This window comes from Cavia porcellus, unplaced genomic scaffold (genome assembly GCF_034190915.1).
Source record: "Cavia porcellus strain 051 isolate PalLab524CR breed Dunkin Hartley unplaced genomic scaffold, mCavPor4.1 scaffold_5, whole genome shotgun sequence".
Classification (NCBI taxonomy): domain Eukaryota; kingdom Metazoa; phylum Chordata; class Mammalia; order Rodentia; family Caviidae; genus Cavia; species Cavia porcellus.
In genome coordinates this window covers 66,538,396-66,563,464 of record NW_026947488.1, presented here as the reverse complement: position 1 = coordinate 66,563,464, position 25,069 = coordinate 66,538,396, and the positions used below count along the sequence as shown (strand labels likewise).

General features: G+C 33.7%; 1 protein-coding gene across 3 annotated transcripts in view; it reads right to left on the bottom strand.

Annotated features, from left to right (window-relative positions):
* Positions 1-25,069, bottom strand: part of Rasa2 (RAS p21 protein activator 2) — a 140,108-nt gene that overhangs the window by 95,313 nt on the left and 19,726 nt on the right. For all 3 annotated transcript variants that reach the window (XM_005006716.4, XM_003476522.5, XM_063249093.1), the window contains exons 2-4: positions 19,471-19,588; positions 16,045-16,148; positions 5,671-5,765 (exon numbers count right to left, since the gene is read on the bottom strand). In XM_005006716.4, the coding sequence (XP_005006773.1) occupies positions 5,671-5,765; positions 16,045-16,148; positions 19,471-19,588 (317 nt within the window). The remainder of the gene's footprint in view (positions 1-5,670; positions 5,766-16,044; positions 16,149-19,470; positions 19,589-25,069) is intronic.

Below are 25,069 nucleotides of genomic sequence, written 5' to 3'. Positions count from 1 at the left end.
AGAAGGGTGTTTTTCTCTTTCATCAATTTAATATGACTTAGACTCTCACCACTTTGTTATTGTACATAGTTTTAGTTGTTGTTTTTTGGAGCAGTACTGGGCCTTCACACTAAACTGCATTCCCAGCCCTTTTTTATTTTTGAGACTGTCTCACTAAATTGCCCAGGCTTGCCTCAAATTTATTAGCCTAGTGCCTCAGCCTTCCAAGTAGCTGGTATTACAGGCATGTGCTACTGTGCTTAACTACAAATGCAAATTTATAAATGAATTTTTTTTTTTTTGTACCAGGGATCAAACTCAGAATCTCAGTCTCGCCACGCAGGCACTTACACCGCTGAGCTAAATCCCCGGCTATCAATGAAATTTTCTTTAAAAAACCAACTTGTAAGCCACAAGTGGTGGTGCACACCTATAATCCCAGCATCTGGGAGGTTGAGGAAAGAGAATTAAGGTCAGCCTGGGCTACAAAGTGAGTTCTAGGCCAGCCTAAACTGTACAGTGAAACCCTGTCTCAGCAAGACAAAAAAACAAAACACTGAAATAATGAATTATGCTTTTATACTTATCAAGTCTTAGTTGAGCACTTAATAAATGATGGTGTTATTAGCTATAATCACTGTATTTCTTTTTATTTTTTGTCTTTTTCATTTTTATCGGTACCGGCGATCAAACTCAAAACCGCCTGCTTGCAAGGCAGGTGCTTATGCCGCTGAGCTAAATCGCCAGCCCCTGTATTTCTTTTTAAATGATTGCTTAACTAGATAAAGCAGAGCCCATATTTAAAAAACTATAAAATAATCAATAACTTAGGCATGATCCAGAAATTCAAGATAAGCTTGTTGGCAAAGTAATTGCATTAAATTGCATTAACTGCATTAAAAGGATATGACTGACATTACATCTGGATTTACTGCTTGAACAAGTTGGATTAGATAAACACCCTTCACTATTGAAAACAACTACTTCACATGGGAGATCTGGTTTAATTGGTCTATATAAAGCATGTTCCTTATCACAGAAATAAAGAAAAACACTTAAAATTTTTTGTTAGTTTTGGGACCTAATAGCTCCAATCTCTGAAGCCAAAAGAAGACTTATAGGAGAGGTATGGGCACAGTCTCTACTAACATCACCTGTGTGACAAAAAATACAAAAAAATGAATATATGTGGAACAGAGTGACAACCAGAACTAGAAACTAAAGAATGCTTCAAAATAGAAGCAGTGGTCACCCCAAATCTAAGTTTGCTAAAAGGTTAAGAGGAAGACTGAAAAATATTCCCTAGGCTTTGTGACACAATGTCACAGGCAACAGAACCATTTATACTTTCCCTCTGATCCAATATTATAGTCTCACAGCAGATTCAAGTGGCTGAGAATGGTTCACAGGAAGGAAAAATTGCAAAAGGTGTAATTAAGCCAAAGAAAGTATTTTAAGGTAGAAAAGTAACTCATAAACTCATTAATATTTTGAACTTTTCAACAACAACAACAAATTGTTAACTAATAGCACCTCAGTAACAATTCATGGTAAGAATTTAAACTTTTAATTTTTCAAATGTTTGGTATAAATATAACTTACTATTTTTGGGCTATTACATTTGGGGCTAAATTACATTTCTGCATGTTACTTCCCTAGAACTCAAAACCAAAAGGAATCCTTCATACTGAGGTTCTCATTTCACAAATGATCTTCAGGCAACAATAGTTTAGTGACTATTTTGAGTAAAAATGCCAATTAATGATAAAGTTAAACAATAAAGCATCTCTCTCATCCTAGGGAAGGATACTGATCATTTCTTTCACCCAAGCCTTTTCTTAGAAAAGATGCATTAAGTCCCAAATGTAAAGCACTATACACTATACATATTTTCCCTCTAAACATATCAAATTAGATTTCAGTGGACATCTGACCCAAATTCAGCCAAATTCTCTAAATTGTGAGTCCAGTTTTAAATGGTGAGGGGTTGGTACGGTCATACAAACTCAAAGACCAGTGCAGCACATTTTTTAGCTGCCAAAAAGAGTGAATTCACATGCACTTCCCCTCCTCCCAAAAAAAAGAAAAGAAAAAGAAAAAAACAGTGGGTTCACAGAGCCAAGGAGAAAAAGAGATATGTAGTCTTTCATGAGACATACAAAAAGAGGGTTTCTTTAAACGTTCCTTTCCCCTTCATATTGCAAGTGAATAGTTATTAAAATGAGAAAGATAAAGAGAAAACATTAACTATTCACTCTGTAAAATGAAGGGAAAAGAAAAAAACTACTAACCAGTAAACACTTGTACTCAATGAACATGCTGAGCATACATGAATCAGTGGTTTCCACGTGCCTCTTGCACATCTATTACGATTCTGAATGCAAGTCTAAAAGTTTAACAATATGATATGTATTCATTCACCATGGCCCCTGATGTAAACAAATTGTTTATGTACTGGTCAGCCAAAACCACTTTAATGTGAAATTATCTTTTATGAGAAATTATCTTAAAAAATAATTGTGAATTGTTGTTGTCAGAATCTATCCTCCACTACTGATGCAGCCCCTCTACAAATGTCTTGTAACTTTCTTTTGCTCACAGTGGTCATAGCAAAGTAACTGCAATTAAATTCTAAAAAGATTTCCAGGAATTTCCTAAGCTCCCTCCCTTTTGAGTAGACTTCTGTTCCTTAAATTTACCTTTTACTGTACTTAAGTGATCCTCCTAATCTATAGAAGACTGTTTATAACTAACAAAACAGTGGTGAAAGGTAGTAAAGCACTTCAGTTAAAAGACTTTGAATCAGACAGATCTCTGCTGGAATCTTGGCCTCTATCACTTAGTAGTTCCATGACTCTGGAAAGTCTTCTTAGCCTCTGTGAATCCCATTTACCTTATCTCTAAATTGGAGGTAACACAAACTTCCTCAAAATGCTACTATCTAGATTAAATAAGATAACATACATTAAGCACTTAGTACTATGCTTGATATATACTGTTAAAATTACTAAAGTAACTACTACTAGATTGAGTTTGATCTGACTTATGGCTTTCCCCATTGCCTCCATCAATTGGTCTTATTTGTTCATGGAAATTCTATAAATATTTGCAAATGAACAAAAATTTTAAAAATAGGACCTGTATTAAATCTACTTTTTCCTTTTCTATATTCACAAAATTAATTTAGTATTCTAGATTAGATTTGGGGCAAAACAACAACATTCCCAATACTACTATATTAATTATCCTGAAAAATACTATTCTCGCCCCCTGAAGTACTCTTCCTTCTAAAACCTATTTTAAATAACGGGCAAATCTTACTAATTATCACTTAAGACAAAAGAACTTTAAAGGTTGATAACTCATAGTCAAGAAAATAACCGACAGCAAATATTCCATCTAATAAATGAGAGCTGCTTCCAAAATTTTCACATTTCAGGGATCAGATTTTTATATGTACCATCAAATAAAACTCTGTGTCCCAATATTAATCCCTAATACTATCGCTATGAATTATATATAAAATATTCTATATAGATTTCTACAAGGGATGATCAAAATATACAGTGAATATTTAAATTTTTAAAAATTCATTATAGCAAGATAGTGCTATTACTTCTCAAAATACTGCTTGCTTTGAACATACATCCTATAACTCTTACCACTTTCTGAAGCAGTTCTAGATGTCTACTTTTGTGTCTTTTACAAGGTATGATAAAAAATATAGTGAGTGTTACCCAATGGAAAGGCAGGCTCATAAAAATGTCAGTGCTGCCTCATTTACCTTATTCACCAGATCCAGCACTGTGCAACTTCTTGATCCCCCAAGAGTCAAAATGACCATGAAAGGTAAATGTTTTCAATCAAATCAGGACACTGAGGCAACCACAATAGACAAGTAAAGACATGAAAGACTTGGACTTCCACAGCTGTTCCAGCAAGTGCCAGTAATGATGGGGTGTGTTCAAAAGTAAGAATTACTTTGAGAGGGACCAATGGCAATGTGCCTTTTACTATAATACATAAAAAAATTTTTTAATAGTCACAGTATTTGTTGATCATAGCTCACGCTTTTAGCACTGGAGCCCTTAAATCCTTTAGCAAATTTATGAGTCATAAAAGAAAAAGGTTAAAATAATACTCAAATTTCATTTTAAACCATATTTTCAAAGCCTTTTCTTTAACAAAAGCCTTTTCTTTAACAAAAGATCGCTTTTGTTAAAACTATTAGATTAACAAAATTTTCAAGGTAGACTATCCATGGGAAGGCTATTAAATACTGTATGAAAAATGAACAAAAGACAAAATTTTTAAAAAGAAAACAAAAAACTAGGAATTTAAAACTTTCACATCAGTCTTTTTAGTAAAGTCATATAAGGTTAACAGCTACTACCTTCACCACTGGTAAAGCATATTTTACATTTGTACAACAATGAACAGCTTTTAGTATCCTCCAGTATGTTCTATTTAATACTTACAACAATATGAGCCAAACATGGCAACTTTTATTTTCATTTTGTAGAAATGAAATGTAAGACCATTACAGTAACCACATATAAACACTAAGGACCTAAATTTTCTGACTTCTACTTTAAGCCCTTTCCACTTCTGCATTATTTTTTACCTGGATCATTAATGATGCTGTGTAACTGGGATTTAAATGATGACTATGGTCAAATAGAAAGAAAAGAGTATTAAACTGGGAAAGAGTGGATGAAACAGGAGAAGAATCAGTTATATTTTACATTTAAAAGGGGGTTTTAGTTCACAAATACTTAGTATTTTGAGAATTTAATCAAAGAGAATGTTTAAGAGGTTTTGAGGAAATGACACAAGCACGTTATTTGCAAATTATCTGTGGGTGCGCATATGGCACTTTTTTCTTGTCTTAAACTTCTGTTTGAATCACAGTGGCAATTATAACTTCTTTAGAGAGGAAGAATCCTGCTTGTAGTTACGTCCTCGGGAAATGGTTTCACAATCCTTACCATATGTTATAAATAGGGTTACAAAAAAAGATTCCCTTTAGATAGAAATAACAATTTTCAAAACAGCAATTCAAAACTTTTCATAAACAATAGAAACTTCAGCTACATAGTTAAACATATATATCTTTACTCACATATATAATTTATAAAAGATCTATTTTGTCAAGAGGAAAGAAGAGACTAAAAGGAGTAAAGATATCCTTATAAATACAAAGAAGCATAAACAGGAAAGATGAGAATGGAAATGAAGGATCTAAATAGTAGATTCAGGCATGGTTTGAATAACATTTTCCTGTGTCTAACCTGTTAGACTGGACGAAGTATACTCATGAAAAACAATAAAAGTATACACTTTTGAGGATTCTCCTCAGAGTTAATAAAATATAATCTTTCCATTAAAATTTTTCCTCCCTTTTGAAAAAATAAAACAAAAACCTAATATTTTACTATTGTGACTTGAACAACAGAACTAAGGCAGGAGAAAAAAATGTCCTCCCTAATCTCCACAAACTCAAATTTGTATTATTCTTGAATTCATACTGAGAGCCACTTCTTTTCAGCTCTGTTGCCTAAAGATATACAATATGTAATGCTAAAATTTAGAATAATGTATAACAAGAATTTAAGGTTCAACTACATGAAACAATAATTTGTTCTTCATTTTCTGTGTGATAATCTCAATTACTTAAGCCTTAATAATTACCTGAACCTCTGAATTGCAGTCAATAGGCTGTAGTGAAAACCAAGTTTCTTTGCCATTATGGTTACACAAGTCTTCTTTTTTGATGGCTACTTTTCCTATAGAATGTAAGTAAAACAATATGAGAAAACATATTTTGCATAATCTTAAGGCTCAGTAACATTGTTATATGTATAATACTTTGTAAAAATATAGTAATTTGTGCCTATTGATACAAAAGATCCATTTTATAAAGTTTTTCCCTATAATCTAAAGAATGAAGAAATGTCTCATTTCCCCTTACCTCTTGGATCATTTTGAATCAGGTGATTACAAAAAACTCAGTTGTATTTATTTACATGCAACTTCATTTTTTACTGCTTACTAGGAATCACATTTTTACCCTCAGTACATTCAGTTTAAAAGCAGTGTATAACAGTAGCAAATCAGTCTTTTCAGTTCTTTAAAATTGTGAATGAACCATAAGTTCTGGTTAATTTTTAGCAAATGTATCTTCATGTAGTAAGAGGCTATAAATTCCAATTAAGTGAAAAGGAGAAGTATATTATGCATCACTAACAAAAGTGAAAATTGACTTGAAAAATTTTATTATTAAAAATTCATTTTATCAAAATACTACAGTGGCTGGGGATTTAGCTCAGTGGCATAAGTGCCTGCCTTGCAAGCAGGTAGTCGTGAGGTCGACCCCTGGTACCAATAAAAATGAAAAAGCCAAAAAAAAAAAAAATACTACAAACACTGATTATATTGTTTTAAGGTATTAAAAAAAAAAATCAAAAGAATTCCCTAAAAAGCTTTTACCTCTCAGGGAAAAATACAATACAATGAACAATAAGCAGTATGAAAGAAAGAAACAAAAAGATGTTCATATTATAAAGACATATTTGCCATGTTGGTACAAAGCATTTCTTTCAACTCTAATTTTAAAAGAAGATACAATTTTGCATATGACTAACAATTTATTGAAGATTCCATGCAAATGTTTCAACGAAGGATATACAGTAAAGTTAAAGCCATTCACTTTCATTTTTTCAAGTAAGACTTTTCATTTTAAGTGCCTAAATTATATTTCATATCTTTTAACTTATGGCATACCCTGGCCTTTTAGTTCAACATTTAAAAATTTTAAGAAAACTATAAAGAAATTTTTGTGTCAAGATAGATCAAAGGCAAGAAAATAAATACAGAAAAGCTATATCAAAAATGTTTTCCAGAAGTAGACAAAGGTGATTGCACAACTCTATTAATATGTTAAAAACCACTATATCATAAGCTTTTATGCCCATTTGACAAAATATTTTATTCTGAAATAATTTCAAATTTAGAGAAGTTATAAGAACAGTACACAAACTTTCATATTCTTCACTCATATTCCTTAAACATTAACATTTTATGACACACTCCTCATTCTGAATATGATTCTTTTTCTGAACCACTAAGTTAGAACAAACTAAGTTAGAAATATGATACATACTTTAACAAAGTAAACTTTTTGGTATGTAAATTGCATTTTAATAAAGCTATTTTTAAAAATTTTAGCAGTATTACTTTTGGTAACTTTTTTACCACTTTGAATATACCAGGAAGACCACCTGCATTTGTATAATTCTAAGAAAAAAAAATAAATCAACTAGAATTTTATTACAGAGTGGCAACTGCATTAGTACTATAACCTGAAGCAGACTTATTGAAAATTCAATTATATGTATTAACATATAAAATTTGAAGCATGAACAACTTTAAATTAATAAACTATCCCTCACAACAAATGTGAATGTTTCCAACTTTAAAACTATATTCTGGATATAATCTAGTATGAAGATTAAAATCGTCACATGAATATACAGCACTTATAATTCATTCATATCTTATAGGAAATGACACAATTTTTTTGGGTGAAATTTAAGGTAAAAATGAAGACACAAATTCTTCCACTATTGAATACGCAACTTAAAAACAGAGTTCAGGCACTGACTGAACACTCAATATTTGAAACAAACTAGGTTAATTCCCAAATCATACAAATGTTTTGACGTGTTTTATTCATGAACTGTACAAAATTTCTAGCAATTCAACGTAGTACCAAGAATGATATAGGATACAAAATTATGACAAAGTATTCAATATTATAAATGATTATGATCATCATAGTTACAAGTACCATTAAGTCTACCTAAGATAAAAATACATTTTAAAGACAGGGAGGCAGTACACATCTGTAATTCCAGCTCCTCAGGAATGGAGCAGGAACATGGCAAGTTTGAGACTGCCTGCACAACTTAGCAAGACCTGTCTCAAAATTTTAAAAACGAAATAGCTCAGTGGCAGAGAATGTGCATAGCATAGGTGAAGCCCTGGGTTCAATCTTCATTACTAATAAATAAGATTATTTATTTAAGGTAACTCATAATAGGTTGCTATTTTAAAAATATACATACACAGAACCCTATTTATATATTCTATAGCTGAAGTACTCAGATTTGAAGTACCAGTCCCCATCTTTTTAGCACCTTGCTAATTGGGTGTCTTTGTGTCCTACTCCCAGAAAAAGGCACAGATAACTGGCATATAGCTTTGTGGGGTGTTTTGCTTTTGATTAAGTATCTTTGGTATTCTGAAGCAGCGCAGAGAAAATGAGAGATAAAAAGGAGACAAAGAAGGAGGTCTTTAACATGGATAGGGGAGAGCTTCACAGGGTAGGGTATACAGAGGCTCTCAAGAACAAAGAAGTAGAACTACTTTTATCAATTTTGACTGGGGGAGAGTTTGGGAGGTGGGCAAAATGACATTACCTGCTGATTTGAAGGAGCATCTGTCTGTGTAAAACTGGAGACAGAAAGATTTACTGGGGGCTGGAGGTAGAGGCTTGGGTGGTTGTGAAGTCTTGGGATTGGAAAGGGCTCAGCACATGTGCAAAAAGGGAGCGAGAGATATATCTCAGGAATGAGAAAGAAAACATAGAAGTTATTCTTGGAGAGATAAGTTGTTTCTGTTAGTCTAGTACCAAGTTGGGAAGATGTAGCTAAACCCCAGGCTAGTAGAATCTATCAGTTTTGTTTTTCCCTGTGCTGAGGACTTTTTTTTGTTTTAATAATGGAAAACGGTTACATCTATTGAAGGTAGGAAAAGAAACATGCTCTGCAGAGTGAGTTTGGGCCAAATAAAAGGGAGAAAAGTACATCAGTGTGGGCTACTGTAAAGGGATATAACAATCCTGTGATGAGTACTGAACCCAGCCAGAGTTGTGCAGGTCAGGCAGGCATTCTATCACTGAACTACATCCCCAGGCCTGGTGTACAATTTTTAAAAAGTTTACTTGCTACGCTTTGGTAGACTGTTGATAAGAATGTTTATTCTACAATTTCCATAACTTTTGTTTTATACATAATCTATACATATGATATAACTCCTCAACTTCAAAGTTTTTAAACTTTCATTTAAAGATTCATTTTATTCCCTGAATTATCAAACTGGCATGGTGTTGGAAATGGTGATCTGATTTTCATATTCTTTTAAATAATTTCTAATTAACCAATAATTCTTCTAAAAACCACCACAGGAATCCATCTGCCCTATTTATGATTTGTGACTCACAACTCAAATTACTGGAAATGTATCTACCCTGTCACAGGCGTCAAGAGAGAATCTTCTCAGTGCCTCACAGGTACATTCCAGGAGCAGATACCTTCTTCCCTTTATTCCATATTTCATATACCATTAATATCTGTCAAAAAAGAATCGAAAAGAAACTTTTCTCACTAGCTACATAAATAAGTTACTCGAGCTGTTGAAGAGAACTTGCATTTTATTGTCAGCTCTTATTCTTTCATTCTTTTTTTCTTTTAAAGGAAGGTCTTACTATATAGTTTAGTCAGAACTTAAAACTCACTATGTGTTCTCAAACTCTAGCAATCCTCTTGCCTCAGCCTCTTGAGTACTGGGATTACAGGCATGTGCCACCACCCCTGGCCCTTCTCAGCTTTTATTTATTTATTTGTTTATTTTTGGTGCTGGGGATTGAACTCACAATCTTGCATGTAGGCGCTTATACCGCTGAGTTAAATCCCCAATCCTGCAGCTCCTATTCTTAAATTCCTTTTTAAAATGAAGTTTCTTATAAGTAGAGATTTAGTTACATGAAGGTAGCTGGCCTGAAGAAGCAGAGAATAAATAATACATGATCTTAAGAAGTCAGAAATTGTTACGTAAAAATGACAGGAAAATAAAAAAATACCTGGAGCTATCAGACAGTAGAATAACAACACATTCAGCACTTTATTAGGTAATCAACACATGGAAAAGAAATATATATCATCAACGTTAGGAGATAAAATAAGATGAGGAGTAAGAAAGAGAGACAGAATAGAGAAAAAATGTGGGAGGACAAATGAGACAGGAGTATGGAGAAAGGAAAAGAGGGACAGAGAAGGACAGGATACATTTTAAAATGCAAATAAGACAAAAGAAAAAACTTCATGATTCTGATTTGTTATTCTGAGGTATTATTGTCAAACTGGCAGATACTAACTGTAAAAAGTAGGCAGCCCAGGGCTGGGCATAAGCTCAGCAGCGTAGCAGAGTCGTAAGTTCGATCCCCCGTACCGATAAAAAGGAAAAAGACAAAAAAAAAAAAAAAAAGTAGGCAGCCCAATACAGTACAAAGAGCACTAAAATGACAGAAAAGCCAGCACTTATTAAATATCTACGAAGGGGCAGACATTCTTACATGTTTTGTTTAATCTTCATAACAGTCTTGGAAGTAGAGAGTATAATCATCATCTTAAAAATGAGAAAATAATGAACATTTAAAAATCTGTCCACTAACAAGTGCTAAAGAGAGATTTTGAAACTCATGCATACTTGTTCGTGTTCCTTCTGTAAAAGACACTGATTCTACAAATTTGCACCAATTTTGTTGCTTAGGGGTATGTCATTGTGGGGTGAATTATTGCCTTAAACATTATTCTGTGCCTCTGTTCCCAAGATTGTTTTAGTTTAATGTTTATTTCAAACAAAGTTAAACCATTATTTCACTAGCCATGAAATCACCAAGCACAAAAAAGAAAACACTCACACAAGGCAAACTTTTCAACAAACCAGAAGCAAACATACACAGCCACCTACACATGCACACATCCAAATACTGCATTAATTCCTTTAAATCAGACAAGGAAAAGCAAACAAGAATAAAGGAACTGTGTGACAAATGAACCACCTTTGTTTGTCTCTAAGTAAAAAAGTATTAGTTTTCTAATACAACTTCTAAGAAGCACTTTCCTACGATCACTAAATTCTGTGTCAGTGGGTCCCATATTTAGATAAAATGTATTCTTAGATAGTCCAATCTTTTACAGATTTTGCTCCTGCTTAGACACTAGTTAACAGCTAAAAGAATACATGAAAATAATGACAAATAGGATTGCCTATTCAAATAAAGTGGACCAGAGGACTGAACAAATAATAGTAGACAACTCAGAGCCAGTGGCCATACTTAAAAGCCTTAAGTGGATGAGGTTTTAGTCTGTGACAGACTGGTATAGAAATGGCCTCAGTAAATGATGCTTCCTATTGTTTCAGGGATAGTCCACTGCACTGACACTGAGACTGGCTATGAGACTTGCTTTACCTGCCTATGGGACAACAGCAAATGCAATGGTAGCACACACTTTAATAAATATCTGTGCATTTTAGAACCCAGAACCCAGAACCAGAAATATCTGGTTCTTTTAGAACCCAGAGACCATGTGGAAAATATGAACCAGCTAAGAGTCAGCACCAAAGCCAGACTATCCAGCACTGGTCAGCTTCCCACGTAACTCATTAGTGAATGCAGGCATCACTTAATACTGATGGCTTTCAAATCCCCATCTCCATCTCTTCTTTTCTCTAACATGAGATCTGTCTTTGTAGCTATCAACTAATACATCTACTGGATATATCCCAGTAACAGAATTTTAACTTTGTAATCAAAATCTCTCTTACTCTTTTTACCTCCCATAAAAGTGAATGATCCCCATGCTCCCTTTCTAAGTTGATGACACACACAGAAACAACACTGCTTCTTGTTTTGCCTTAAAGGGGATTAGAACCAGGTATGATGCATGCTAAAGGCAAGTTCTATACCACTGAGCTACATCCTCCTATATGTGTAATTTTTCTTTTTATTTCCTTTTTTTTTTGAGGCAGGGTCTCACTAAATGGACCAGGATTGTCCTGAACTTTAGTTCTTCCTGCCTCAGTCTCCCAAATGGCTGAGTTAAAGAGTCGATGCCACTGCATCCAGCTAACATTTGTATCTTTTTCCCTTCTCACATCTCCTTTAATCTCTTGGTCCCTAAATCCTAGTTGAAAACCTCCAAGGTAAATTTACTCATCTTCATTTCCACTGCCATGGTCCTATTCATCTCATGTATTACTAGCCTCCTTACTGTTCTTCATGCTTTAATTGCTCCAAATCAACAACTTGCTATTGCCTTCAAATTCTTCTTTTTTTTTTTTTTTTTTTTTGTCCTTTTCCTTTTTATCGGTACCGGGGATCGAACCCACGACTGCCTGCTTGCAAGGCAGGTGCTTATGCCGCTGAGCTAAATCTCCAGCCCTATTGCTTCAAATTCCAATTACCAGTATTCAATATATACCGATTACAGTAAGTATAATATAGAACATACATATACACACTATATATATATATATATAAATAAAATGCAGTGACATATACTTAAAACTTCTTTAGCTTTTGAAATCTGCTATGTTTTTAAGGGTCTACTACAGGTTGGCCCCAATTTATATTCTGAGTTTCACCTTCTACCACCTCTTCCTAAGTAGTTTATATATTCCATAAAAATACACCACAAACAAGATTCACTTTTTCACCTGCTTCTGCTAATCCCTATCACTCTATAACTCTTTGTCCTTTTCCAGTGTAGGCAGTCTCTCTTAATCTTCCAGTAAAGTTACTTTTCCCTTTATGCTCCCCAAGTTTTCTGTGTATGCCTCTAGCACAGACTCTATTACAAAAAAGTTGAGCCAAAAATCTGAAATGCCCAGAAATATGAAACTTTTTCAGCACTAGCATGACATTCAAAAAATTTCCTATTTTGGATTTTCAGATTAGGGATGCTCATCCAGGAAAAAATATTCAAATATTTCAAAGCTGAAATTTGAAATACTCTGGTCCCAAGAATTTCAGAAAGTGAGGCTCAACTTACATATTACAGTATAAGCTTGCCCTTCTGACATCCTGGAAATAGTTTGAATCTTATTCATCTTTTTTTTTGTCTTTTTCTTTTTTATCAGTACTGGGGATCGAACTCATGACCACACACTTGCAAGGCAGGTGCTTATGCCACTGAGCTAAATTCCCAGCCCCTAATCTTATTCATCTTAAAAGTCTAATTCTTTGTGTATCCCCCTAAAGTTATCTCATAATGTTTAATAGAACTGAGGATGGTGCCTTAAGGGTGATCCATAAGTAAAGGATTTCTAGAAACAAAAAGTCTGCATATAAATCCAGAAATAGTCAGGAGAATGACATTTAAAAAGATACAATATGGTGAAAATTTCTTTTCCTTGGCTTTCAACGAGTTGAATAAGCAAGAAAATCAAAAGTGATCCTCTAGATGAGAACGAAAGCTAAGAAAATGCCTTCTGTAAGATAGAAGTAGTATTTGGTAGGCATATATCTCATAAAAGCTAAGATGTCTAACAAACAGGAATGCTTAAGAATAAAAGAAAACCAACCAAAAGTAAAATGGGAAAAATAACCATCAATGAAGAAAAAAATGTAAAAACAAAAAATTTGAAAAGCTTCTATTTCCTGAAAAATCAGAAAGACACAAATTAAAATATTATTTTTCATCTATCATATTGGCAAATTTTTCCAATAATAATAGCCAAAACTGAGCAGTGTGTGGCAAAACAGTTATTGATGCCATGCTCAGGGAACTGTAAATCAGTACAATATTTCTAGAGATTAATGTAGAAATATATAGATGAAATCTAAAAAACATGTATAGTCTTTGATCCAGTTTCATTTTTAGGCATTTATCCTAATAAAAAGGAGACATGCAAAAATTTGTGCAGAAAGATATTTGTTCATAGCAGGACCATTTAAAGTATCCAAAAACATAAGCACTTACTGATAATATATTTTAATACAAAGGATTTTATACAACAAATATTTCTGTCAAATATTAATGACACACAAGAAAGATCAGTGTATGACATTAAGTTAAAAAGACAAAAACTTCAGGGCTGGGGATTTAGCTCAGTGGCATTAAGCGCCTGCCTTGCAAGTGTACAGTCATGAGTTCGGTCCCTGGTACTGATAAAAACGAAAAAGACAAAAACTTCCTTGAATAGTAATATAATAATATAAATGTAATGGTATGAATCTGTGAAATAAATAATAGGAAGAAATATCCCAAATAATTAGATGCAGTTAATTCTTTGGCAGTCACAAAAGCTGTTAAGAACATGTTAACAAAAGAAATTGGCCAGACACATAGTTTTTCTCTCTTTTTCTTTTTCCTGGTACAGGAGATTGAGCATAGAGTCTTTAGTCTGAGCTATGTGCCTACTCATTTTCATTGTTTATTTTGAGAGAACGTTTCATTGAATTGCTTAATTGCTCAGCATGGGCTTGAATTTGGTATCCCTCTGCCTCAGTCTCTTATAGTGCTGGGATTATGGGTGTGAGCTACTATGCTAAGGTGGTCATACAGCTTATAACTTTGGTCAGGCTGCCAACCTGATTTCCCTACAAATTTGTTATATGAGAAACATTTTTTATTTTCAAGATAGCCTATTAAAATTTATCTTTATTCTTAAAAAAAAATGTTAACAGTTTTAAAATAAACATTTTTCTTGAAGAGGGAAATCAAACTCAGGGCCTCATACATGCCAGGTAGACATTGCTGCTGAGCTACATCCCGAGCCCCCAAAAAAACAGTTTTTAAAGGTTACCTGATTTGGCTTAAAATGAGTTTTGGAAATTGCAAAAAGTTTTTCTATAAGCAGACTATAGAAATCTAAAAAAAAAAAAAGTAAGCACACAATGGATACAAGACTATCTGTTGAGTTAAACAGCAAACACAGATGCTAGAAGTTAGTAAGAGAATAAAGTCAGATACACCTTAATTTTTTAAACTGTAGAAGATCTGAGCATGTTTCAAATCAATACAGAGAGACAAAGATGATGAAATTCAACACACTGAAAAGAGGATAATAGCCAGGTGTGGTGGTGCATGCCTGAAACCCTAGTACTTGGAAGACTGAAGTTGGAGGATCACTGCAAGTTTGAGACCACCCTGCGTTACAAAGTAAGCTTAAGGCCAGCCTGAACTGCATAGTGTGCATAGTGTCTCAAAAAGATAGAATGGATAAATAGATAAATAGGATAATACATGTGAATTAGACCTCTACCATGAAGCAACTACCATGAATGTGATACATGATGCAGCAAGTTTCACTCCATGCCCAGTCTCAAGATAATTCTTTAAGAAATACATTAGTCACTAATACAACTAGGAAGAAAACATATAAGCTAATTATTACTGTTATAAATCTCAAAAACAGAAATTCTTTAGATCAATCAATTATAAAAAATTATTTAAGACTTTAAGAAGTACTTTCTGAACATTTGCTAAATGTTCACTCTGAGATACCGGTAGTTCCTACTCATTAATACGTTTTGTTGTGGTGTGGACCTAAAAATGACCCCCAAAAGTCTCATGTGTTCGAAGGGAGAATTTCTGGAAGGTGATTGACTAGATCATGACGGATGCTTTTTTCACTGGACTGATCCATCGATGAGTTTCTATCTCAATGTGCTGTTAGGAGGAGGTAGATCACTGGGGTCCTACTTTGAAAGGCATCTTTTACCCTAGTTCATGCTTTCTGCCTGCCATGAAGTAAGCAGTTTTGCTCTGTCACACCCTTCCGCCATGCTATTTCTGCCTTAGTGCCAGTCAACCATGGACTAAAAACCCTGAAACCATGAGCCAAATAAATCTCTGATCCTTTAAATTGCCACTCTCAGGCATTCTGGCCTGATGCCCGACAAAGAGTAATATAAAATCTACCCGGAAAATCCAGATACTCGGTGATGAACTAAGAAATGAACATAATGAGTACTAAGAAAAAGGAACCATCAAGTAATATGGAAACCTGTGTTACGTAGGTAACCAGCAAAGGCCTCCCTGAGGAAGTGTGACATAAGCCAAACATAATACTATAAAATCAAATTTACAAATGAACACAAAGTTCACTGATAAGAAAAGGGTTAGAAATGCTGTGTATATACTATTTTACAGTTTTCAACACTTTTAACTTAGAGAAAGAATGCTTCAATTAAAAATAATTATGACTAGTACCTACCTATACGAAGGTCTCTTTGTAAAACATTCTTATCATAAACATAGAAAGACAAATACTGGAAAGTTCTTGGAATTTCAAAGTAAAATTCTTCACTAAAAAAGGGGCTAGAGAGAAAACAGGAGAGAGTTTATTATTCCAAATAATATCAAATAATCAAATAATCAATTACTATAACTAATAATAATAAAACTATATTAATATTAAATATCACCTCCAAATTTCACTGTAAGTAAAAGTCAATATAATAGTAAGTTAAAACTTCATAGAAAGAACTTCAAGAACCCCAAAATAAATCTCAATACTAAGTTTCAGCTAAATCCCATATAAACCAGACTGAACTCAATTTCAATATAGAACACTGTACCTCTCCAAAAAGCTCCCTTATGTCTCTCTGCAGTTACTGCACCACACCTGCCACAGGAAAACATTAATCTAATTTTTATTGCTACAAATCTACTCTACAATTTCACATAAACGAAATCATATATGTAATCTTATGTCCTTCTTTTACTTAACTACAGTGAGGCTTTTCATGTTACTGCATATATAGTAGTTCATTTGTTTTAACTGCTGTGAAATATCCCATTATATTCCACAACTCATTCTTCTAGTGATGTTGTCCCAACTGTTTTTAGTTTAGGCTATTAAAAATAAAGTTGTTGGCTGGGCATGGTGGTGCACACCTGTAAACCCAGCACTCAGAAAGTCAAGGCAGGAGGATCTCCGTGAGTTCAAGACTTGGTGAGTTCAAGGCCAGCCTGAACTACACAGCAGGACCCTGTCTCAAAAGTAAATAAATACATAAAAAATAAAGCTGCTGTGAACATTTTTAATAAAACTCCTGTTTCAGATATATGCTTTCAATTAAACTGACAAAATTCCTGAATTAAATAGAAGATAAATGCTTAACTTATTAAAAAAAACTCAAATTGTTCTGCAAAATGTCAAGAGTAGAGAGTATTAATTTAAATAACACAACATTCTTTATCACCACGAAGTATATTAGGCTGTCAAAACTAAATAAACGAGAAGCTGACATAGTTGGATCAGCTTTTTAGTTGTGATAAAGGTTAGCAAACTGTTGTATTCATTTTGTCACTTCAAATGCAACTAAAATAAACATTTAAAAGCTAATCTGTCAAAATAACTAGAGTTCTCTAACTAGTGTTAACACAGAAACCAATGCACAAATAACTATTAGGCAAAGGTGACGTGGAGGCATTTTTCTCTTTCGTATTATTTTTATATACAATTATAACATGGAGAATGACCTTTACATATCAGGTATTCACATGTAAAAATTATTTAAAAAGCACATTCTAAAGTCAAATAACAACCTGAGATGTATTGCTTTATTCCCATAGCATCATGACTTCCACATCTGACTCTCACATTGGTATACAACCATGACTACACAATTTTTTTAAGGCAATATCACACTGCTATCATTGGCATGTGATCATGCTACTCATTAAAGAGGAGCACCAAGTATGTGTAGGGTTGCTGTTGTTGTTTGTTTATATAACACCTACTTCCCAAAAGGACTTCAAGAAGAGATTTAGAAGCTAAACTTCTTACTTCATATCTACTTGGGCAACTTAAGTATCTTTAGTTTTATATAGTTCCTTTCCTATGAAGAATTCAATAGATGTTCAAATCATAAAACCTGAAAATAAAGACATAAAAGAAAACTTCACAGAGAAAAAAGACAAGTATAAAGAAAAAAGATATGACAAAAAGCCTCATAAATCTTACTTCTACATGGAAGCTATAATACCTAGGAACACAATCCATAAATGATCTAAATGGTATCGACTGATTTTTGGCTTAACAACTTATCACAATATCCATAAGCTCTGTGAACACTAAAATGAAAATAAAAATAAGGAAAGATGTGTAAAGAAAACTGAATTCATCATTTTCCCTTAATAAATATTCCGAAAGGCAAAGGTAGAGAGAGAAAGGAAAAAAAAGTGGGCTAGTTTTATTTACTCATTTATAACACTATGTATTAGAAACTACCACAAAAATCCAACTTATGGACATACTACTTTTTTATATTATTAACTACCACGTGATATGAGATCAACATACGTGAAAGTAACAAATGAAGCTTAAATAGTTTCAGGTCCCTAATCTCAGTTTTGCTTCTAACATCCTTTATTACATGATGAATTACTCAGCCTCTGGTGACTCAAATTTCATGTTTTATAAACACAAAAATTCGTAAATAGAATAACAACAAAATTCTAATATAACAGGGAGAGCTGATTTACAACTAAAGATTTGAAGTACATTACTCAAATCTTTTGGGGTTCAAGTATTTTTGGAGTGCAATAGATACATAAAATTAGAAAATCTGAAAATAAAAGCATAAAGGGAAACTTCAGAAGAAAACAAAAGAAAAAAGATATGAGAAAACTATTAAAATCATATCCCTGAAATACAACTGGTCTGAAAAATGATTCACATTAAGTCATGGCACATAATACTTTATTCATTACATGCTTATGTTAACCACTCCCTATACCCTTGCTTTGACCCTTGTCTCTTACTGAAACTGTCCTGAAACTATCCTGGCACAGTTCTGCACCAGAATTACGACCACAAACTCTGCTCCAGGACACACGAGGCACATTCTAAGAATTTACTATGCTACTATCAAAGCACAATTACACTTTCAAAGATCAGAAATCTACTTAAGAGTTAACCTCCTGATGCACTACCCTAAATTAAGTAACTTGCACAAACTATTAAGAATTTACTCTCAGAGAACTAAAGTAATGATACATTTTTTGAGGAAAGTTCAAACTATAGGCAAAATTTAGCTGAGAGGACAGACTGAGACAATGATTGCTGTTTTCAAAAATCTGAAAGAGTGTCATATGAAACATGGATTAATTTTCTCTCCCAGAAATCCAATTAAAAGACATACATTATGAGGAAATGAAAAGTCACATGAAAGCAAGCACTGTATCCATCTTGTTCTCAAGAATATATGAATAAGCAGAAACCAGTAAGTTCTTGGCATATAGTAGTTTCTCACTTTTAACAACTGTTAACCATCTATATACAAAAGCTTTCGAAGAGTTAGGATAGTTCAAAGACTAAACAGGCTGCTAAGGAAGGAAGGAGTGAATTCTTTGATCACTGGAACATTATTAAGCAAATGATATGATCACTTATTAAAGCTACAGTTATGAAGAAGCCAAGCATAAGGTGCTCCAAGTCCAGTTCAATGAACATTCAGGCTCCTTAAAAGTCTAAAGCTTCTGTAATTCTAAAAATAAATTCGTTCTATTGCAGAAAACTTTCAAGTGCAAATATAAAAGTTTCAAATGAAGAAAGTCTTGATGGTAACATCTTGGAAAGTACATGAAATTGATTAATGTATGACATAAACGATAATCCAATTTTTCTACTAACCTTAAAGATTTTTCAACAACTTGGGTGCGATAAACTTCTTCCTGGTCCAAATTTATAGTACAGAAACAATCTCTCATTTTGTTGGGTCCAAGATATGGCAGTAAATTTTTCGCTTCACCTGTTAACACAAAAATTAAAATTGGTGTTAAATATATCAACAGTTTTAGGTTAAGCCTTACACACAATTCAATCTGAGAAAACATATTACACACAACACATACACACACAAAAAAAACAAATAGTAATAAGGAAATATGAACTTAATGTAAAGGGGACCTGTAAAGATGGAGGGAGAAACTGTGTTGTAAAGGGATATGTGAGGTCATACTGCATCACTGCAACACCTCAGCTATGAAAGGGCAATCCCCCTACTTGTGCTCCCCATCTCATCCCAACAGCACCACCTGAAGGACTTTATTCCATAATTAATCCCTCTATCCTGAATCAGTATTAATTTTCTTTTCTTCTCAATTGGTCCTATCAACACATACACAAGTATGGATGTTTCCCAATTTAAAAAGAGCAAACAAAAAGAAAAATATTTCCTTGACTCTACCACTTACTTCTCTCTTGATGCCCCCTCCATTTCTAGACTCCCTCCTCAAACCTTCTCAAAACCATCATTTCTAGTTACTACCTCCACTTTCTCAATTTCCATTCATTTTTTTGACCCTCATCCCTCAGCTTCAGATCCCAACATATAGAACTCAATCAACCACCATCTTCCTTAGTTCCACCATCCTTCTATCTCCATACTCAGTCTATGAACAAATCCAGCAGATAAATTCCAAATCCATCCACTTCTTTTAATCACTGATATCTCTCAAATCCAAGCCACTGTAATGTCTCATTTGGACAAATATGATGGTTTCCTAACTGGTATTCCTCCTCCCACTGTTGCCTTTCCCAGAACCTAGTCTTCAGCAAAGAGTATAATCTTCTAAACATATTTTAAACTAAAATCAGTTGATTCCTTGCTTTAATATCATACCATTTCACTTAGAATAAAATTCTACTTCTACATTTCTAGATCTCCACAGCCCTAGTAACTATCCTTTCTGATCCAGCCTCTAACTCTTCCCTGTGTTCACTTTCTTCCCACTCATCAGCCTTGTCAAAATTATTCAAGCTCAGGACCACTCCTGGAATGGTCCTAGCACTTGGTATTTTCTTATCAGTCAGGTCTCTGCTCAAATGTCACCTCCTCAGAAAAATCTTCCCTGACTATTCTAACTGAAGTAGATAATCTTGTTACCATAGGCTATCTCTGTTTTGTCTCCTTGATAATATTCATAACTAAGACTCTGTTTTTACTTGAGTATATTCATTTATTTTTTTAAAGTTTTTTATTTTGTCTATTTTTAGGGCCTGAGACCCTGATCTTTGAACTCTAAAACATACAATAAGTGATCACATACAATAAGCACTTGATTATGTAAGGAATGAATATCAAAAATCAGTGATAGCTAGTTTTAGAGTTCTTATGTGACACTTATGAGCCACAAGGGCAAACAAACCAGTGTACTCATCAGAGAAACCGAAGTAGGTGATGAAATAAAAGGGCATTATACTAAGAATCATGAAACCAATGTTTCTGTCTTCTCTCCTACTAAGCATCTGTACAATTTCAGAAAATCACTGAATTATAGTTTTCCTAGAGAAAGTATGAGCTAGATATTCTAATCTGTTCCTGTTCATCAGTTTTAAAACTAAAGGCCAATGGGCTGGGGATTTAGCTCAGTAGCATAAGCACCTGCCTTGTAAGGACTAGGTCGTGAGTTCAATCCCCGGTATTAAAAACAAAACAAAACTAAAGGCCATTAAAACTAATATATTTTAAAATTTATTAGAAACTTAAGCATTTAACAGGTAATTTTTTAAAATTAAGAACCACAATGGAAAAGCACCAGTAAGATACTAGTTGTTCTTAAGCTTGTCTTTGAGAAATTAGAAAATCAAATTACCACAAGACTAGAATAAACAAATGAATGCTCATCTCAAATCAGAGTCAAGGACTTTAACCTTATAAATCACTCAAAATTGCCTAAAATGGGCTTAGTCCTTACAAATAAACCAGTCTCCTAATGGAAAAAATAATTATATCTGTATTTGTATCTACTTATCCACCTCTCAAAAGATAAGCAACCTCCCCTCTTCTTATCCAAAGCTCATCCTTCCTCTCTGCTCTCTACCCGTGTCTCTCACTCTCTTCAGGATCCTGTCCACTCCTTTCACAGCACTTAAACAACTCCTTCCATCACACACTTGCTGTCTCCCTGCTGCGTAACTGATGTGCTTTTTTTTCTTTTAAACCAACAGTCCATCTAGGCCATCTAATGGGCCCAAGAATACATATGAATTTGGAATTCAATTCTGATAAATATGATTTATATATAATGAGAGAACCTAAACACTAAATCACTGGTCCCTGAAAATGTCAGTATTTCAACCATAAACTAGTTTGAAATAAAAAAATACAAATAGGAAAAAAGAGAAAAATATTATTGTAATTCAGCACAGATAGTGTATCCAAAAGTCTAATTTAATATAACTGTATTAAGTGCTGCCAGTTTGTATTTATACTTGGTAAAATAGATTAATCTGATGCTAACAAAAAATTTTTAAAAAGGGGAAGAGGGGAAGGAGAAAAAAGAATTGGAAAAGAAAACTTTATATTATACCTTCAAACTATGAGTGATTAGCACTTTATAAACAATCTAATTAAGAGTAAAGTAACTAAAGATTAGATATATAATTAAAATAATGTTGTACCTTTAAGCAGAAAATGAGTGTGTTATGAATATATACTCCAAGTTACACAAACAAATGAAAATGAAGAATTCCAAAGACTGTACTTGTCTATGTGTGGCTTGGACAATTCTGGTATATAAGCATGTGCACTAGACAAAGTCTACTGTCTTTGAAACCACAGCCCTCTTTCAATTTATTTTCTGTCTCCAATCCTTCTCTCCTACTCACAGGCTAAATCTGCAATTTAGTTTCTGATCCTAACTGCTTGTATAGAACATTCCAGAATACTGATAATATTAAGTAGAATCAAGTGATTTTCTGTTCCCACTTTGACTACTCACAGTATTTGATAATATTAACTTTCTTCAGTTTAACACATTCGAATGATCTTTCTTTTACTTTCTCTTTCATACTTTTTATCCAGTAAGTACATCTCAAATGTGAGGAAACTTCTGAGTACAGAGCACTGACTTTATAATAGAGGTAGAAGCCTAACTTTCTTTCACTACTCTGCAAAACATGCTATTATAAAGAATAAAAACATACTAAAAAGTAGCAGTTTCCCAACACTGTGCAGTTTTAGTATTATTTGCAATTTTCCTCAATTTATCTACATCCCACTTACTGATAGCCAACCTTAATGAGACGCATGTTCTGTGTTCAACATTTTTTTTTTTTTTTTGTCTTTTTCATTTTTATCGGTGTCAGGGATCAAACTCACGACCGCCTGCTTGCAAGGCAGGTACTTATGCCGGTGAGCTAAATCCTCAGCCCCTCAACATCCATTTTTACCTCCTTCATTACATACCTCCCTATACTGCAGAAACTAGACAGCTTAAATACTGTATTTCCCAGACTCTCTTGCAGCTAGAATTGTGGATGTGACTAAAGTTTCACCAATCAGATTTACTCAATAGAAAAATGAAGGGCAGAAGAGAAGAGAGGCTGAGGTTAGACTGCTTCTACTAGCAAGCACTGTCATGGAGATGTCCATATTATGCAGCAGCAATTTGCAAAAGTCCTGGGATTCAGCCACAGGTCTTGCATGTATTAAAAGGAGAGTACAAAGCATCCATTCTGAGGTATGGGTTGTAGCATGTTAGGGCGAATTCTAGAGCCAGTAGCAATGACAACCCTTTACTGATGAAGGTAGCTGCCTGCCTATACTAGCACATTCCAAATCATAGTAAGGACACAAGGTTCCAAAACAAAAGCTACTAAAAGCTATGGCTTATCAATTCTATAGGAGCTTTTCTAAACTTAAAAGATGTGATTTTCTTGGTAGTTCAGCTACAACGTGGCTTTTGAATGTCATTCCTAAGCTTTCTGTTATGGTTTATGTCTTTTTTTTTTATAACCAAATAAGGGTTTATTCCAGAAGTACAGTGCAATGTTGGTTTAATCTTTTTTTTTCTTTTGTTGGTTAATCTTAAAAATGATCAATGTAATTTTCCTTTTTAACAAAAAACTATCAATAGATGCAAACAAACAAACAAACAAAAAGAACTTAAAAAATCCAGGTTAGGGGGTCAGGGATTTAGATCAGTGGCATAAGCGTCTAACTGGCAAATGCAAAGTCATGAGTTTGATCCCCAGTACCAAAACCCCCCCAAAAAAACAAGTTAAAAAACTTTTAATAAATTAAAAATAGAAGGGAATGCCCTCAACATGATTGAGAACATCTGCAAAAACCACTAGCATCATACTTAAGGTTAAAGACTCTGAATGCTGTCTTTAAGAGTATTGAAAAATGAAAATGATTCAGCTGTAGCATATTAGCCATTTGTATGTCACCTTTTTTTTAATCCTGCTATTTTTTATTTTTCCCTTAATTAAAAGGATAAAAATGAAAAAGTAGATAATTAAAAGGAGATTGAGATAAAAAAAAAAGAGGGCATAACAACGAAACAGCGCAGGTCAAAACATAGCCATTTAAGCAAAACAGTGTTTCACCACAAGATAATCTCGACATAATAGTAGTTACTATAGTGTCTCTTCCCTTAAAATCTTTGGGTATAACTTCGTATACTGTAGCATCAAACCTATCAAGACAATGTAAAACCAACCGTTCAAGAGAATGACAGTATTACAGGGTATTTAGAATCAACAAACAGAAAATGAACAATGGTTTCTGTATAATCTTCTTGTCTATAGAAGTTTTTGTTTATATTATTACATATAATAAAATCCAATAAGATACAACACGTTAAAACCAATGGAGACAGAAGAACAAAAGCTTGATGGGACTTCAAAACAAGAGGATATTAAATCAGCACTACCTATTATGATGTCTTGTTTTCTCCAAAATGGCTGTTCCTACCATCCAACCTTCTCTGCCTCATTTCTGTTGAGCTCTTTTTCTGTCATTGGTTGTCAGTTTGTCCTCTTCATTTCACTTTCTGCTCCATTCATTGTGGCCGCTCTGCTACTGTTTCTGGAATCTTGGTATTTTTCATTTTTAGAATATCCTGCAGTAATCTCTGTAGAGTTGAATTGGTGGTTGCAAATTCCCCTAGTTCCTCTTTATCCTGGAAGCACCTTGTTTTTCCATCAATTTCTAGGACAGTTGTGTAGGATATATCAATCTTGGCTGGAGGTTATTATCTTTCAAAGCTTGAATTATTTTCCCCCACGCTCTTCATGATTTGATGGTTTGTGCCAAGAAGTCTGTAATTCTGATGGGTGTTCCCTTGTAAGTGATCTGTTTCTTGTCTTGGACGGCTTTTAATATTCTGTTCTTATATTGGATTTCTGGAATTTTGATCATTATATGCTTGGATGTAGCTCTGTTTGGGTTGCAGGTGACTGGGGTCTTGTATGCCTCATACATCTGAGTATCTTTATCTTT